The sequence below is a fragment of the Juglans microcarpa x Juglans regia genome, chromosome 8D, assembly GCF_004785595.1.
Source record: "Juglans microcarpa x Juglans regia isolate MS1-56 chromosome 8D, Jm3101_v1.0, whole genome shotgun sequence".
In the NCBI taxonomy this organism is placed as follows: domain Eukaryota; kingdom Viridiplantae; phylum Streptophyta; class Magnoliopsida; order Fagales; family Juglandaceae; genus Juglans; species Juglans microcarpa x Juglans regia.
The window spans coordinates 22966448-22986326 of NC_054608.1; the positions used below are offsets into that span (position 1 = coordinate 22966448).

At 37.3% G+C, this 19879-nt stretch overlaps 1 protein-coding gene and 1 pseudogene across 1 annotated transcript; both read left to right on the forward strand.

Moving 5' to 3' along the window:
- The first annotated feature begins 13804 nt into the window (after window positions 1-13804).
- LOC121242305 lies at window positions 13805-14386 on the forward strand. The gene has a single exon (XM_041140190.1). It carries the CDS (start codon window positions 13805-13807, stop codon window positions 14384-14386), a length of 582 nt encoding a protein of 193 aa, XP_040996124.1.
- Window positions 14387-16894: 2508 nt separating this feature from the next.
- Window positions 16895-19653, forward strand: LOC121242307 (annotated as a pseudogene).
- Window positions 19654-19879: the final 226 nt, after the last annotated feature.

Consider the following 19879-nt stretch of genomic DNA (forward strand, 5'->3'; position numbering starts at 1 on the left):
TGGCTATATTTCTACTTTTTTCCATGTTTATTTCCTATATTTGGAGATTGCATCATATGTCAAAGGTAACTTGTCTTTTTACCTCACTAATAATACCGCTCCTTGCGAAAATAAATGATGTACAAGCCATTCGAAATTCAATAAGTTTCTTGTTTCTCTTGGAAAGAAATACAAGTTGATCTCTATAATATTATAGATATATTGCATGCTACATTTGTTTCATGATATATATATATATATATATATATATATATTTATATCCCTGCATGCACACGATGTAGATCAAGCCGAATTGATTTCTGACTGCGTGTATGTAACTATTTTTACGTACTTTTTTATTGTTCATCTCAACAGTTTTTGCATTGTCGGGACTAATTGACTGATGAAGAGAAACATTTATTGGTGTTAGTATTTTTTAATAAATAGTTTTTTGTAATTTCTTTTTAATGTTCTCATTAAGATTGGGAGTTAGAATGGATTAATTGTTTTCTGTTTTTTTTACTATAAAACATATACTTCATTTCAAAGATTAAACATTACACAGTTTGTCGAACAACAACTCCCTGCACATTTCCTCAGGGCATTCCTCAACCCAAACTAATTCCTCTCTAAGAGGTAAAGCCAATCTAGCCAATTTGTGTGCTACCTTATTTCCTTCCCTGTGATCATGTATAATATCCCATCCCTCTCTATTAACAAAGAAAGCTCTAATATCATCAATCAAGTGTCCATACCAGGAGCACATGTCTTCTCTGCTACCAACATCAGTCAAGTTCAACTCCACGCACAATTCCACTACCCTCCACAGAGCTATAATCTCAGCCACCACTGGCTTAAAGACACCCTTCTTGCTCATACATAGTGAAATCTGAACTTCCCCCATTGAATCTCGAATGATAATGCCAGCACCCATTCTGCTATCTTCAAGTCCACAACAGCATCACAATTCAGCTTTAATCTGTAATCTGATCTCTCACCACACCTTGAGGATGAACTGCTAATTTGCTCCCCTCTTGAGCCTACTGAAACATCTCCATACTTGGATTTGTGAAGGTTTGTTCAAAGAAAAATCTGTTTTTGTCCCTCATAGTGACATCCACCCAAAGAGAGTCCCATAACACTATGAAGTCCTTCTCTGATCCATTCCATTTCTGAATGGAAGCAGGGAGTTCCAGCCACACATCAGAAGCAGCACTGCAGCCCCACAACACATGCTATACAGTCTCCACTTCCCTCATGCAGACAGGACAAAGCTGGGAGTCATAAATCTTCCTTATGAACAAGTTTTTCCTAGTTGGAAGACATTCATTTAAAAGCTTCCACAAAAAGGTGTTCACAACACCCGGGACATTCAACCTCCATAGCCTCCTCCATACTTCTATCAAGCTATCCATCTCATGGATTAATTTTTGGATCGTTAATTGAGTGCTTATTATTAAAAAACACCATCTAGTTTAACCCGTAAGAAAAAAAGGTCTGCATTTCTTTATTTTGGAATAAAATGCCTCTCAGTCCAGCCGCCTCTACGTTATGGTTCAAGATAAGCGGTTTTCTCCTTAAGAAAACAAAACTGAAGAAGTAAAGAAAACAGAGCATTACAACCATTCGAAGAAATGACTCAACGAAAAGTAAAGTCTGATCCAAACTCATCTTCTATTGGTATATATTTTCTACTCTTCATACAACCACAACAGTGTAGTATTTATAGGCATTATATGTCCTATATTTACATAAAGAAAATGATAAGAAAAGACTAGTATTCGGTTACAAAAGTATTCGAGAATCTTCCTCCATTCCAGCACGTTCAAGGTGTGAGTTAGTTAGGAATGCAGTGCAGAATATTCCAGTAATGCTGAGTCACTATTTGCTCCTTTATCCCCCCTCGATGCAAACGACATAGGCAATATGGTTAAGTTTGATCGTAATGCAGAGAAGCGAGTAGTGGACAGAGGTTTAGTAAGTATGTCAGCCAGCTGGTCATTACTGGAGATAAAAGTCACATGCAGTGCCTTGGCAGCCACACGGTCCTTCACAAAATGAAAATCAAGATCCACATGCTTGGTTCTAGAATGCAAAACAGGATTTACAGAAAGATAAGTAGCACCCATAGTATCACATAGTAGAGTAGGAGGATCAGCAAGACAAATTCCTAATTCTCGAAGAAGAGATTGTAACCATAGTAATTCACAAGCCGTGTTGGCGACAGACTTGTATTCAGCTTCAGTTGAAGAGCGAGCAATCGTGGGTTGCTTTTTGGAACCCCATGCAATTAAATTTGAACCAAAAAAGATACAGAAACCACCGGTAGACTTCCGGTCATCAGGGCAACTAGCCCAATCAGCATCAGAGAAAGCTATTAGCTTAGGAGAGGAAACAGAAGAAAAACAAAGAGCGAAGGTAGCAGTTGAACGAAGATACCGAAGTATTCTTTTAACTGCTTGCCAATGAGACGTGCGTGGACAATGCATAAACTAGTAAACTTTGTTAACAGCGAAAGAAATATCAGGACGAGTAAAGGCAAGGTACTGAAGACTTCCAACGACACTACGGTAAAGCTGTGGATCCTCAAAAGTGGATCCATCAAGAGCACTAAGTTTAGTCGAGCTTGCCATGGGGGTAGACACTGGTTTACAGTTATCCATATTATTGCGGGACAATAAGTCAGAGATATATCGGGACTGAGAGAGAAACAAACCAGTGGGGTTACAAGTCACTTGTATTCCTAGAAAGTAATGTAAGGTGCCTAAGTCTTTGACAGGGAAGGTAGTGCGAAGAGCTGTGATGAATTCAGTGATAAGTACAGAATCAGAAGCCGTAACAATGATATCATCTACGTAAATAAGTACATAGACAGTTGCAGAACCAGAATTAAAGATGAACAAGGAGGAATCAGAAACAGATGCATGAAAACCCAAAGCAATTAATTTTGAACTTAGTTTAGAAAACCAAGCCCGTGGGGCTTGTTTAAGCCCGTAAATGGATTTTTTGAGTTTACATACATACTGAGGAAAGTCAGAATTGACAAACCCGACAGGTTGTTGCATGAAGACGTCCTCCTCTAAGTCTCTATGAAGGAAGGCGTTCTGAACATCGAGCTGATACAAAGGCCAATGCCGAGAGACAGCAATGGAGAGTAATCAACGGATGGTGACAGGTTTTACCACTGGACTGAAAGTCTCAGAATAGTCAAGACCAGGTTGCTGATGGAACCCTTTAGCAACCAGTCGAGCTTTTCGGCGCTCTAGAGTACCATCAGCATGCCTCTTGGTCTTGAGGACCCATTTTGAACCAAGAATATTCTGAGAGGGATGAGGGGGAACCAAAATCCACGTTTTATTGTGAAGGAGAGCTTCAAATTCACAAGCCATGGCAGAACGCCAGGCAGGGAATTTCGAGGCTTCAGTGTAAGTGGAAGGCTCCTCAGGAATAGGCTTAGCTTCGGTGAGATGAGATGATGGATGAGTAACGGGCCAAGATATAGTGCCATCAAATCGCTGTTTTGGTCGAGTGGTGTGTGTTTTGGATCGGGTGAGCATAGAGTGGGTATTAGGCTGCAGATTTGAAGAAGGAGGCACGGAGGAGGCCGAAGATGGTATTAATTGGGACCTAGAGTCAGTAGAGGAAGGAAGCGGTGCGATCTGTGAAGGGAAGGAATTAGGATTTGTGGGGATGGGTGTCGGCGCTATCGTGGTAGAGAAGGAATTAGGGTCTGATGAGGAAGGAGACGACGTGGATGTGGGTATGGGAGGATCACGTGAGAGCAGAGACTCACCTGGAAGGTTGGGTATGGGACGGTCGGATTGATGGGGTTGAGTTGGGCCGGATGATGCGGAAGGAAGATCTGGTAAGTGGGAAGAGGTTTCGGGCCCAACAGGTAGAAATCCAGAAGCTGTTTGGTCTAAGGGATGGATCGGAGGCATAGACGCTGGGGGACCAGTGTTGTGGGAAAAGGGAAAATTGTTTTCGTCAAAACACACATCCCGTGAGATGTACATTCTACCAGTTGGAATATGAAGACAATTATACCCTTTATGATCAGATGTATAACCAAGAAAGACACAAAGCTGAGAGCGCATGTCCATTTTGTGTTTATTGAAGGGACGTAAATTTGGCCAACAAGCTGAGCCAAAAACACGTAGAAAGGAATAGTCAGGGGTTTGGTTAAACAGAATTTGAAAGGGGATTGATTTTGTAGAATTGGGGTGGGCATGTGATTAATAAGAAAAACGGCAGTTTGAAAAGCATCAATCCAAAATTTAGTAGGTACAGAGGATTGAGCAAGTAAGGACAGTCCAGTTTCAACAATATGACGGTGATGCCTTTCCACACGACCATTTTGAGGATGAGAATATGGACATGTTATTCGAGGGAAATACCAAAATGTTGTAAAATTTTTGGAAGTGGGCGGAATTCACCTCCCCAATCCGTTTGTATTGCAATGATTTTAGAAGAAAAGGTATTAGTTATATATTGAACAAATGCCAAGAAAATAGTAGTTACATCAGATTTAGCATTTAGAGGAAAAAACCAGATGTATTTACTAAAGTGATCGATAATAGACAAATAATAACGAAAACTATTGGAGGAGAGCACAGGCGCTGGTCCCCAAACATCTAAAAATAAAAGTTGAAAAGGTTGGGAGGATTGAGATGGTGAGGAAGGGTGGGGAAGAGCATGAGCCTTGGCTTGGAAACAAGCAGCACATGGTGTCAGATTATTTCTTGTAGTAGTAACAGGAAGATGAAATTGCTGTATGGTAAAGGCAGTAACACGTGAAGACGGATGACATAGACGAGAATGCCAAATTTGAGGGGAAGTACGTTCACCAATAAGAGCATGTTTGGACATGGCCTGAGCATCAGCAGGAAGCACATATAAGCCATCCTTAATGGTTCCTTGAAGAAGAACCGTCTGTGTGCGCAAATCCTTCACAAGAAAATCAGAAGAATTAAACTCAAAGAAGACATTATTATCATGACAAAACTGACGAACAGATAATAAATTTCGTGAAATAGAGGGAACATGTAATAAATGACGAAGAAGAAATTTGCCATTTGGGGTGGGAAGAAGTCCAAAGCCAGAGTGCTGAATTGGGAGAGAAGAACCATCCCCGATGCAGACTTGATCAGTGCCTTGATACTGACGGGAGTCAAGATTCAAGTTAGAGAAGTCGGCTGTAAAATGATTTGTAGCCGCTGTATCAGGGAACCAACTGTTTAGATAAGTGGGAGTTTGAGTGTAGGTAGTGGTATTAGCCGAGGAGGATTGTGGAGGTGGTAACTGATGGGCATGATCAAAGCGATGGTGACAGACCATGGCAGTATGATCGATTTTGTAACAAACCTGACAGACAGGACGATTGGAGGAGACATTAGAAAAATAGTTTGGAGATGAGGGAGCTCGACCTCCTCCTCGTCCACGCCGAAAACCACGACCACGGCCTCAGTTTGGTGAGGAAGGAGAGAAAGGTGGACGAACAGAAGTGGAGTTGGCGGAAAGCGAAGTACCAGAGAGCAGAGACTGAGTTTGATGAGTGAGGCGTGATATATGGTTAAGAAGATAACTGAATATTTGAGAAGAGGATAATGAATCAGGTCTGGTGGAAATGGACGTGACCAAGGATTTGTAGTCTGAGCCAAGACCAGCCAAGAGATAGACATTGAATTCTCTAAAAGAAATAGGACAACCAGCAGCAGAGGGGGAAGAGGAGAGAGCTTTGACTTTATTAAAATACTCGGTAATGGAGTCACTTCCCTTTTTAAGAGTTGCTAATTGGAGATGTGTTTGCATAAGATGGGCATCAGAATGAGCAGAGTAGAGGCCTTGAAGAGTTGTCCAAACCTCATGCGAGGAGGAACAATCCGTGACCTGGGCAAGAATGCCATCGGTAAGAGTAGTGGAGAGAGCAGAAATAAGTAATTGATCATGAAGAATCCACTTATCATACTCAGGATTAGGAATATCATTAATGGTGGGAGAGGGTTTACGGCAAGAACCATCCGCAAAGGCAAATAATTGGTTGCCTTTGAGAAATGGTATAACCTAGGATTTCCAGAGAATAAAATTTGTGGTAGAGAGTTTGATTGTGATGGTGTGGGCAGCAGAGGCAGTGAGATTGGGGTTGGGAGGAGGGAGTTTAGCCATGGAGGATCATAAAATGGGACGGAGGTCCTAAGGGCTCTGTGATTCCATGAAGAAGTAAAGAAAACAGAGCATTACAACCATTCGAAGAAATGACTCAACGAAAAGTAAAGTCTGATCCAAACTCATCTTCTATTGGTATATATTTTCTACTCTTCATACAACCACAACAGTGCAGTATTTATAGGCATTATATGTCCTATATTTACATAAAGAAAATGATAAGAAAAGACTAGTATTTGGTTACAAAAGTATTCAAGAATCTTCCTCCATTCCAGCACGTTCAAGGTGTGAGTTAGTTAGGAATGCAGTGCAGAATATTCCAGTAATGCTGAGTCACTATTTGCTCCTTTAAAAACGAACACTAAAGTGGTTTTTTCTTATATATATATGTGTATATATATATATATATACTAGTTAATGTGCAACGTGCAAAGGGGCGCCCAGTTGCATTGCACTTTATGCCCAGTTGTCAAAACTACATGCTTACTTATCTGGTTATGCCATCCCTATTTTTTGCATATTTTATATAATGATTATTGACATTTGTTTCCCTCTTAAATATGAGAATTTTCAAGTTTAAAATGGTCCAAAAAAAAGTAATGCTAGTTACAGTTATAGGTTGTGCAAAAATCGGGTATTATTTTTAAAAAAGAGTGAATTTATTATTTAGAAAATCATTTTTTCTGAAGATCTTATATTTAAGTTACTATTTTAAAAGAGTATGCAATGCTTGCACAGTTTATAATTGCAAATATCATTTCTAAACAAAATAAGTAGGTACTAATGGTTTCCAAAAGGGAAATATTTTAGTAACAAAAGAATTATATAAAAGTAAATCATAAACTTATGTGGGTTGATATAATAAGTTTGATTGTAAAGTTACTTTTGTTATAAAGTAGATATGAAGAATACCATAAATTCAAGTCAATTTATGAATTTACTTTTAGGTAATATTTGTGCTATGTAATTGTGAGGGAGTTATCCCCTAGGTCAGACCAGGAGAAAGGCCCGGGTTGGGGGCCGGACCAGGAGAAAGGGCTCGGGTAGGAACCCAAACATGAAGTCTTGGGCAAGCCGAGCACACTAAGAAGACTCAGGCTCTAGCCCAGCTATGAGGTCTGGGCCGGGTCGTGTATACGTCAAAGGTCCAACTAAAGAAGATGCGAAGATAGGAAACCGTGGCAAACATATGGTAGGGAAGACAGTCTGGAAACCACTAGCCAATGGACAAGTACACTCACTGACTCTAAATATTGCCACCCAAACATGACAGAAAGAGAAGAAAAGCTAAGGAAGGCACGCCGCATTAATGGAGGAAATGAAACTTAGAGAGGAAGGCACGCCGCATTAATGAGGTAGAAGGAAACTTAGAGGGGAAGACATACCGCATTCAATGCGACCCAGGACTTGGAACGCACTGGGAGAGGCCCAGTGTCAGGAGCAGTCATCATCAGACCTGAACATCCTATAGCATGATAGATGGGCAACATGAGTGTCCGATCTCCTACTGAGAGACACCCCACTACCATGAAGGCCGGACCATTGGGTATAAATAGTCATCACCCATGAACTATAAAGAGGTTAACCATCTATATACATTTCTACTATTACTTTCATCCCCAATATTGAGACTAACTTGAGCGTTGGAGGTACCACGGACCTTGAGCTCCCCATTCTCCTCTTTGTAAGGAAGAGTCTAAGAGCTGCCAGCGTGGAGTTGCCCAGGCCCGCGAAACACGACATCAACAGTGGCGTCGTCTGTGAGATCTTTGTTTCCCATAAATAGCGTGTCGTTCGTATGCCATTGATGAGTGTATGAAAGTGTACTCTAAATACCCTATTATTAAACTAAAATGCAAAAATGTTAATAGAAATCATTGAAATTAATGTGTATTCTTGAATTGAGTTTCTATTTACTTTGGAATATTCCTAAGCAGATTTTTATGTTTAATTTCAGAGTCTATAAAAGAGCAAGTACAAACCCATTCAAATTCAAAGGACTTTCAAGTGGCAAGACGTTGGAATAACCTAAGAACTTTCAACGAGTGTAGGACTCTTCAAATAAGGACAATGATGGGGTTTGAGAGTAATTCGGATCAGAGTCCAAAATGCGCTAGGAGATAGAATGAACACACTTTAGTATTTTATAGTCACTTAAAAGCCCTCCCGAAAAGAACTCACTTGCAGCCATTAAAATATCTTGAGCAACTACAACAGACCATTAAGATTTGATAAAATGCAATATTGGAATGAACTTTGCAAGGATGTCCCAATGCATGTACGTAGCAGCATGGAGATGGGCACGACATTGAAGATCGCAAAACTAAGGAGGACCAAGTCTTAGCATTGCTTATTCAATATCCCATCTCTCTACCTAAAGATTGATGAATATTGACTGATATATCCACACATGTGATAGACGCTTCAACTTCATAACTACATAGAAATATTTCGTTTCTTTGTTCCTTTTTCTTTCTTATACTTGGAGACTAGATGCGTCAAATGATAACTCCAGTCATATTTCACAAGTCCTCATGATATCTAGCCCCTTATGAAAATACATCATGTGAAAGCCAAACCAAAACTAGCTTGTTTGTCTTAAACATAAATAAGAATGCTCTATAATACTATAGATATATTGCATGCTACATTTCTTAGTTGACTTCGCTGCGTATGATGCCGAAACTGAATTGATTACTCAAACATTTTATAATTTTATGATCAAAATGAATCTTTTAAAATATCTACTTTATATATTGGAGAGGATATTCCAACCGGTTAGTCCTACATGGGCCTAGGCCGTTACTCAAGCCCAAAGCCTACCTCACTACCTGAAACCCAACTCAGTATCAACAAGATCCAACCCATGCCACTGTCAATATCAACTGGATAACTATCCAATGGTTGCAAGGGATCGAAACGGTTATCATTCAAATTTACTAAGAGATGAACCCTCATCTCCAAGTTTGAATTTGAATAACAGATGTGTCCATTATCATTTAATAACAGAACGGTTCAAAAGCTTTATATAAGAGGAGAACTCATGTATGTAAAGGGGATCCGATTCATTGGTATTAAAGAGTTATTTTGGTCACTAACTTAGGCATCGGAGACGTTCCCATGAACCCCCCAAGCCGTCTTACTCTTTGATTATAGGTGATCGTGAGGCAGTGACGGTGAAACACGTCCATAACATATATATATATACATTTATATTTATATTTAAAAATATAATAAGTTAAAGTTTCTTATAAAAGGATGATATATTCATCATGGAGCTTTTCATTTTCGCTCTAGCTGCTAGACTTCTTAAAAGTTCCAATTTGCGTACTCAGCTACTTTCGTGTATCAGTTTTTAAAATTTATTTTGAAGTAATGCTTCTACGATTTCATGCCATGTCATTACAGGGTGCCGCAACCTAGGTGTGTGATTCAGGTCACACCGCTTGGACACACGGTCCAAACCGCTGTGCTTGGGTCCTTCCGAGTACGTACAGTATTGTAGTTTAGGTTTTCTTTATTAGTTTTTTATGTTTTAGTATTAAAATAATGATTAATGCTAGATATAGATGTGAAGTGTGCATGTATCGTGTAATTCTTTTGAAAAAGAGTGAGGTTCACAATTAAAAACAATTAAAAAATTAATTTTTTTTCAAGTATATTCCATATTTAGTCACTTTTTTCAAAGGGATTTTGCAATACTTGTGCACTCCACAACTATAAATATCATTTTTGTAAAATATTTTTTCAATTTTTTAATGATGTGTAACAAACCCTTATTGGAGATGATGATGTATTTTAACGGATTTGTAACAATATTTTCATGTGCGCTACAAATTTGCTGCTAAAAGTCCAAAAAACGTTGCAAAAAATTTTTTCCAACGAATTTTTAATCGCTGCAGGTTGGTTGTCAAAAAACGAATGCAAGTTCTTATTACCATTGATTCACTATAAATGCTGCAAAAAATTATATTTCCAATGTTTCCTTTTCTGTCGCAAATATGCAAGTAGGAGTTAGAAAAAAGCCCTCCAATTGGAGACGCAATGCGTTGCAAAATCCTTTTCTCGTCGTTAATAAATCGCTGCAACAAATGTTTTTGTGCCGGTATTAAATAACTTTTTTGCAGCGTTCCAAGGAATCGATGGGAATGAAAAATATTTGTGTCGGTTATTGTCGCTGCAAAATGTATATTTCTAACATTTCCTTCCCAGTCACAAACATGCAAGTAGGCACTGGAAAAAAGGCCTCCAACTGGTGATGCATTGCGTTGCAAAATCCTTTTCTCGTCATTAATAAATCGCTGGAATAAATATTTTTATTAAAGAACTTTTTTTTGCAGCGTTCTAAGGAATCAATGGGAATGAAAAATGTTTGTGTCGGTTATTGTTGCTGTAAATGTCGTATGCATCACCGCAATTAGCCTTATATCATTTTTAATGCTCGCCACAACCATATATCATGCAACAGTCACTTTTTCCCAACCACATTCCCATTTCACTGCAACTGTCCAATAGTCACATTTTATTTCTAGCAATTCCGGCTGAAATGGAAAGTCGTCGGTATACATGTTTTTGTCCTGATGATTTGGATATGTAAACCGACGTAAATATCTATTATATTTTTAAGTTTCCCTCAATAGCATTCATTCATTCTGGAAATGCATTTTGTTAGGAACCTTGCTGGGACAATATTGCTGCACATGATACACTACTGGCACCAGTTTGTGAAACTCCTATGTAATACTCGGCCCAGGGTCTGGGCCCATGAATTTTTTTTGTTTCTTATTTGTTTTAGTTATGGGGACTCCACATGGCGTCGCTTCCAGGTAAATCTTCCCCCCCCCCCCCCCCCCCCCCGTTTTCATTTCCTTTGTTTCCTGTAACCTCTGTTTTGTCATGCCCAGTTTCTCTCCATTGATTTTCCCTCTCCCAATTTCTTCTCTCTTTTGACTCTAACCTCTTCCCACGTTACTACTTTTTATTCTCGGTTTCCCACTTGAAAAATTCCCTCATTGCATTTTGAACTACTCAGACTCTCCCTTTTACACAGATTTTTGGTTCATCCTTGGCTAGCATTGCATTTTTTGTGAGCCCTCGAAATCTCATCGTCGTTGGCTGGTTTCCACGACGGTGAGCCATCGTTCTCTCTCTCGTTCTCTGTTTCTCTTTGCCTCTTAGACAATTTCGTGATTCTTTCTTTGGGTAATGGCGCTGTTCAGCTTCCTCGTGGGTCTCGAAATCCTAGTGCCATTGTCGAGTCCTCTCATCAGGAGTGCTATCATTGATAACTATCCCTCCCACTCACTGATTTCACTCTTATTTTTGTTCTATCCTTTGTTATTGCACACACAAACCCTCTTTTACTCTGTTTTTCTTTGGTTTGTTTTTCACGCACAGACCCACTCTGTTTTCGTTTGCCGTGCACACACTTAGACCCCTCAATCTTTCTTTGCGCAAAACACTATCTCTTTCACTAGAGATTTCAGTGAATTTTGGGCTTAGATTTGAGTAGGTTGCTTTGATTTGAGGTGGTGCGAAGCATTTGTGACTCTTTTAGGCAATGCTCTTTCGAAGCTTTTGGTAGTATTTTTGGGTATTACATGGTTGGGTTTTGAAATGTGGATAAGGTGTAGTTGATATGGTGGTAGTGTGGAATTTTAATTACATGGCGGATGGGGAATAGTAGTGATCAAGGGTGGAGTGGAATTTTTGTTGTTGGTTGTTTTTCTTTTGATTAAATGCATGTCGCCAAGAGGTGAGCTGTATGAGTTGTGTTTGGCTGCTGTGTGGAGATGTTAGTGGCCGTATTGGGGTTTAAATGCTAATGGTTTGAGGAGGGGACTGTTTGGGTTTAATTTTATGATAATTATTGAGTTAAAAATGGGCTGTTTTGAATTATTACTCAATAAATAGTAGCTTACTGGTTTGGTTTATTAAATGTTGGGTATATGTTTTGTTTAGGTGGTGTTACTATTAGAGTTCCGACTCAAAGTGTTGATAAGACACGGAAGTCAGGTAAGCGGGGTTCATATATGAGTTTTGCATAAAAGAAATGAAATGAGGCTGTCTTTGAAATAAACATGTTTATTTTTGAAAAGAAATCTGAAAACGACCTCAGATGTTTATTCTGCATATGCATAAATTCTATATAAGAGAAAGTATTTTTTGTCATGACTATTGACATGAGCCGATTTTGTACATTTTGTTTCTGAACTATGCAAAAGAGCGAATATGAAAATCTAGAAGTTTTTGTTATGAATAAATGAAAATATTTTGATTCTGTTTATTTTGAACATGTGAAATGATCTGAAGCTATCCAGTACTTTGTTTTGACATGATGTGTCATCTGAAAACCTTGGCATGAAGTTCTGCTTCTGTATATGAATGTGATTTGATTCTGATGGCGTTTCGTTCTGTTTCTGTTAAGACCCAGCCACGGGTATAATGGTGGTTTATAACCCTACCACGGGGGTGAAACATGGTATACGGCCCAACTACGAGTATAATGGTGGTTTATAACCCTACTGCAGGGATTAAACATAGTATTTGTCCTAATGTGATGCTATGAGGTGATATGAATAGAATGTTTCAGTTTGGATATGCCAATTGAATGTTTCAGTTTGGATATGCCAATTGATTTTCTTTTTGGGAATAAGTTTGTCTTTCTAGAAATTTCACTCATATTTTTGCACCAAGTTTGGTTTATACATTCGAAAGTAAAATATGTTGTTTCTACATTCTAAAAGAAAATGTTTTGTCTGCATATCAAACGTTATAAATGCTCATGTTTACATGCTAGTATATGCTCTCTGCTTGCTAAGTTGTTGATAATTCACCCCTTAATCTTCATAATATTTTTCAGATGATATTGATGATTCAGCTAAGGATCATTATTAGAGTTTGTGGACAAGATTAGCTGTGAATGGTTATTGGGTATCTCCGGGATTAGTGCTGCTGTTGGATGTTATTTATTTATTAAGTTGATTTCAATAGATTTAGATGGTTTATGGAGGCTTATGTCAATTTTATTTTATTCTAGTTTGTTATTTGAGACATGAAGAAAAGTTGATATTTTATTTGGGTTGTTATATTGAGGATTTGATATGTGAGTATATATGGTTTATTAATTTGAAGTATTTACTTTTGATTTAAAGATTTGGAAGTATATATTCTTGGATTTGGAAATATATTAGTATTGTTGGAGTTGATTAACAGGTTATATGAGTTAACTCTTCGGACCCTCAGGGTCGGGGCGTTACAGTTGGTATCAGAGCCAGGTTTGAATTATGCATACTATAAACCTTGAAGGATTAGATACCCGTGGGTTCATAGGATGTAAAAATTTCAGCATAGGAACTTGAGGACTATAAGGATGATCATGTGGATATTTAAGTTTGAGTTTCTAAAAACCTTATGATTGATTTTGATGGGATTTGAGGTTTTAGATTTGGCAGATGTTAGGAATTGAAATCGTAACTTTGAGGTTTTAGATTCTAATGATGTATGTGAATATTAAGTGATGTCAGGCTTAAATAGTTATCTGATATATATGTATTTGTGTTTATACGCATATTTTATTTATTTTATTGATTTATTTTATTTACTTAGTATTTTTGGCTTTATTTATTTTAGAACGTTTCACCAAGTTTAAGCTTTTAGGATGGCGGCTTGTCGTCGAGTTCGAAGCCTTGAAGATTTGAACGAAAACAACAATGATGAGGGTTGCACGTTTGAACAATTTAATCGAACGCATCCTTCCATCTTTGATGGAAGAGGAGATACGAACGCAACGGAGGATTGGATACAAGACATTAAAGAAATATTCAATGTTTTGGAGTGTACCGATCAGCAAAAGTTTCTGTTCACAGCTTTTAAACTAACTGGAGAAGCGAAGAGATCGTGGAATTTTGAAAAAGTCATCAGGGAAGCTGAGGGGACTGGAGTGATTGTTTGGGCTCAATTCAAGCAGAATTTCTTTGACCGATTTTTCCCCAAAGCGGATAGAAAAGCTAGAGCTCGAGAGTTCACCAACTTGGTGCAAGGGACCATGACTGTGCGCCAGTATGCTGCAAGGTTTGCGGAATTATCACGCTTCGCCACATACCTGATTCTTGATGAGGAGAGGAAGACCAGGAAGTTGGATGAATGTGTGGATTGTGATGGGGCATATTTTCTGTGTTGCTTGAACTGGAAGACATCTAGGAAATATGTAAAGTTGCAGAAATTATTGGATCAGGCGTGAGCTGTAGGACTGGCCGATACCATGTAAGATAAAAGATAAAATATGATGGAGTAGGTTTTGATACCTTACTCCCTCAAAATGTTTGTATATTTATAGTGTTGTATCAAGCTGTTTGTTACAAAAGAAATTCAAGTTTACAAGGATATGCAAAATCCTATTTTAACATACTAATTCAAAATTCAAAAATCAAATGTTTATAATTCTGTTTTTCACATTGGAGCAGACTCGGGATATTCATTTATCTCTGCATACTCAGTCAAACTAACAATTTGAACCAAAGATTTCATAATAAAGGGAAGGGACTCATGAATACCCAAACAAAGTCGATCCCAGGGAAAGTCGATCTTAAAAAAAATACCTAGAGGATTAATCTATTTTTGTCCTCTTTAAACCCAAGCATAAGAGAACAGTTGAGACTCCAATCAGGCAAGAAAAGTCATAGACACAAAGAAAGAAAGTCGAACCTAGATGATGGAGAAGTACCGCCAAGTGAGAGTGTGCAAATTTGAACGCAAGGTGGAGAAGCAATAGAGGGTAATAGAACCTAAAGGTCAACGGAGAACGGCGACAATGACAACAAACGAAGAACAAAGATGGTGGCTAGGGTTTGAGGAGAAGAAAGGTGTTTTTGGTGATCGGTTTCAAGTCTTTCGACCCATAATGGGATGTTTAAACTTGTATTAGAGTGAAGACCCTCTAAAAGCAACTTTATTCAAGTGGGCCATGTTGGATATCACAGACGGATCGGGTCCAGGGTCTTTTATGCACAGGCCTAAGTGATGGCTCATTGATAGACTGGGCCTTGAGAACTGTTTTGGGTCTGGTGTATTTTACTCCTCACACATAACTTAGTTAATTAACAAATATATAATCATAAAAAAGAGAGCAATTGTTTGCTTACATACGTAATATATGTAACCCTTAATTTCCTTTACAAAATAATATTTAAATTAAATACTATTAATTTAATACATCATTTTTTCTAACATTAGAAATTTCAATATTGTTGTTTTATATACAAATATCAAAATAATATACTATTTAAATAGGTTGGAGGAAATTCTTTCCAACCTAATGTAAGGCGGCTTAAAAAAAAATTAAAAAATGGAAGCCCTACGTTAATTATTTAAATAATGCTATTTTCTTGACGAGATTTAAATATTGCTATTTTCAATGACAGACAGGCCTGAGTTCGAGAATTCCTAGCTCGTGCTTCTAAAACAAGTGACTCCTGGGAGTGCCACTAGGAAGACTTTGACGGTTGATTGGCGTAGCCAACATTCTGTAGTAGTAGATTGATCTTTTAGACCACCAGATATGACAATTCTTCAATACATGACCAGACTTCTAGAAAAATTGTCACGTGCTTCTTATCACCATCTCATAATCAAATATTTTTTCTTAGGACTTTTGCCGCCGCTAGGTAAGCTCTCATGACAACATGAAGACAGGCTGTCAACTACCAGTACTTATTCAAACTTCTTGACAAAATTCTGCGTCTTCTGTCAAAATCTTTTAATACAGCATACGACAGCATCATTGATCATGTGATATGTAGTTTAGATAATAGAGTCATTAATACTGTATGTTTTTCTAATTTGTTTTACTTTATTGGTATTTTTAATGATCTTCTGATTATCTTATGATCTTATATTAAATAATTAAAAATTATGTATTATATTTTATTTGTAGACTTATTACTTAATGTCACGTTAAGAAATATTAAGAGTATGATGATAAAAAAATATAAATAGATTTTTCTTTTATTTTTAATTTCTACATTTTGTACACCATCTCCACGTGGTTGGTCTTTGCCGCCGCCAAGTAAGCTCTCATGACTCCATGAAAACAGGCTTTCAACTCCTATAGTACGTACTACTTAAACTTCTTGACAAAATTCTTCATGACCGACCCATATCATCCAAAAAAGTCGTTTTCTCAACATAACATGATATCTTTATATATTATTCACAACGCTAATCTGTCAGCTTATATATGTTGTCAGCTACACGTACGCGTGACAAAGGGACATTTTTCTTCCTTTGAGTTGTTGGCATGCATGAAGTAAATTTTATCTTTCCGTAAAAGGAAGATACTTTGGAAGTCACATTTGATTTTATATATATTATTGATTTAGTAGGCTGGAAATTTTTTCTTCCATCTACCAACTCGATCGATGCGAAATTTGAAACCGATCCGATTAATTTTAAATATTAGCTACCAATTATATTAATATATATATATATAACCGATCCGATTAATTATAAATATTAGCTACCAATTATATTAATATATATATATATATATTAGCAGCTACCAATTTGAACTCAATTTCTTCACAAACTCTAATAATATATACTAGATTCTTTGAAATTCGTGCACGAGTTTTCCATGCAGGATATCGTCACAATAGCGACCAGGATCGATATAAAAAGGTCATATGGTTGAAGGCTAAAGCATATGTTCCACAACAATCCATTTAAACAGAAAAGCAAAGCTTCAGTACTAATGGCTTACGCAATGCATCTTAGCATTCTTGATTCAATCCGAAATTGCAAACTCTCTACATTGCTCCCACCTAAAAGACCCGTCTCAGCTTTAACAAAAGGAAAAGGTGGCGATGTACCTCATCCTTTTCAAGGAATGGCCCTTGAAGAAAACTCAAGTATTGACTCTATTATCGTCCGACGATCAGCAAATTACCATCCTACCATTTGGCATTATGATTACATCCAATCAATAAGAAGCGAATATGTGGTAAAGTGTGCGATTTCTATTTTTTTATTGTTTGTGTCAATAGTTTTTATAATTGTTGTTGGTTTATTTGAGAATTGGTTTATTTGTAGGGGGAGTTATTCACCCGAAAGATTGACAAGCTTAAGGAAGAAGTAACAATGATGTTTCAGAACGTGGTGGATCCAATAAAGCAACTTGAGCTAATTGACACTTTGCAAAGACTTGGAGTATCTTACCACTTTGAGAACGAAATAAGGAGGATATTGGAAAATAAACACATTACTAATCATAATGGTGATGTTTGCGAGAAGCAAAGTTTATATGCCACAGCTATTGAGTTTAGGCTCATGAGACAACACGGATATGATGTACCTCAAGGTAAACAACATACTAGTAATGCTTTGGCAAAAATAAATATCATACTCAAAAACCCTTGTTTATTTTTAACAATTGGTGAGCATTGTTGATTGCAGACACATTCAAAAGTTTCTTCAATGAAAAGGGGATTTCAAAGAATGTCTATGTGTTGATATTGAAGGAATGCTTGCTTTGTATGAAGCCTCATTCCACTTGAGAGAAGGTGAAAGCATCTTGGAGGAAGCAAGAGATTTTGCAACCAAACATCTTAAAGAGTATGTGGATCAAAGCAAAGATCAATGTCTTTGTACGATGGTGAGTCATGCCCTAGAGCTTCCATTGCATTGGAGAGTGATAAGGTCTGAAGCAAGGTGGTTCATTGATGCATATAGAAGAAGAGAAGATATGAACCCTACCTTGCTTGAGCTTGCAGAAATGGATTTTAATATGGTACAAGCAGTTCACCAAGAAGATCTAAAAGAAGTGTCCAGGTAAAAAGACATGTTTATCCTCATTTTATAACTTGGATCTTAGCCGAAAAAGCTACAAGGAGGTTTAGGGCATGTTTAAATACTTGAAGTATTTTTGAAATTGTGAACAGTAGAGTGAAATGATTTGAGTGAAGATGTTTTATAAGAGTTTTGAGAAAGAAGAAAGAAAAAGTTGAATAAAAATATTATAAAATTAAAAAAATTGTTTGAATATAATTTTTTTAATATAATTTTTATTTTGAAGTTTGTAAAAATTATATTGATTCTTGATTTTCAATATTGATTAGGTAATTATGATTTGGTCAAAAGATTGGAAATTTAAAATTAAAAAGTACTTTTAGTTTGAGTAAGGCTTGGGAATGAAATTTTGAGAATTCGCATGTTTGCCAAATATCTCCTTACTTGATATATATTAGGTTAGAGAGGAAAGAAAATGCAATATATGCTCGATTTCTAAAACTAATATTATTTTCTTGTCTCGCACAAAAGGTGGTGGAGGAGCACTGGCCTTGGAGATTTGAGCTTTGCAAGGGATAGAGTGGTGGAAAATTTCCTTTGGGCAACGGGAGCATTATTTCAACCTCAATTTGGACATGAGAGGAGAATGTTAGCAAAGCTCGGTGCATTGTTGACAGTTGTAGATGATGTCTATGATGTCTATGGCACTTTAGAAGAACTTGAGCTCTTCACGGATGCTATTGAAAGGTTTGTATTAACAGCAGCACACCTCAAATACTTCAAATATGGCTGCTTATCTTTGATGCAAATACTTACATATAATTTGTTCATGTGATCTAGATGGGATGTCAACGAAATGGAACAACTTCCTTATTATATGCAAATTTGTTTCCTTTCTGTCTACAACACGGTTAATGAAATGGCTTTTGACACTCTCAAGGAAAAGGGATGCAACATCGTTTGGTACATGAGAAAGGCAGTAAGGCCCAAACTTTCTCTTTCATCACTATTTACCCTGGAACTTATTATCTATAATAACTCTTCTAATTCATTGATCCACCACAAATCTTTTAGTGGGCAGATATATGCAAATCTTATTTGTTGGAGGCAAAATGGTTTTACAATGGATATACACCAAGCCTTCAAGAATACCTTGAATATGGATGGATGACAATAACAATAGCAAATATACTGGTGCATTGTTATTTTTTCGTCACAAATCCCATAACAAAGGAAGCCTTGGATTCATTGGAAGAGTATCCCGATATAATTCGTTTATCATCATTCATTGTGCGACTTGCAGATGATCTCGGAACGTCTACGGTTAGGAAAACATACTATCCTAATTCTTTTATCAACATTTATTTTGGGCTACTTCACATGAACATAGGATAATATGTTTTTATGTGTTTTGTAACCTAGGACGAGTTAAAGAGGGGGGATAATCCTAAATCAATCCAATGCTACATGAACGACACTGGTGCCAGTGAGGAAGATGCTCGTCAATACATGAGGTCCTTGATTAGTGCAACATGGAAGACAATTAATGGAAATCGCATTGCAAGTTCTCCATTCTCTGAAACATTTAATGAGATCGCAACAAACATTGCAAGGGTGTCCCAGTTCATGTACCAACATGGAGATGGGCACGGCATTGTAAACCGTGAGACGAAGGACCGCGTGCTAGCGTTGTTTATTCACCCCATTCCCGTAGCTAAGAATTAATGAATGATTGGCAAAATTACATATATATTTCTACTTTTTTCCATGTTTATTTCTTATATTTGTAGACTGGATCATATGTCAAAGGTAACTTGTCTGTTTACCTCACTAATAATACCGCTCCTTGAGAAATTAAATGATGTACAAGCCAATCAAAATTCAATAAGTCTCTTGTTTCTCTTGGAAAGAAATACAAGTTTGATCTCTATAATATTATAGATATATCACA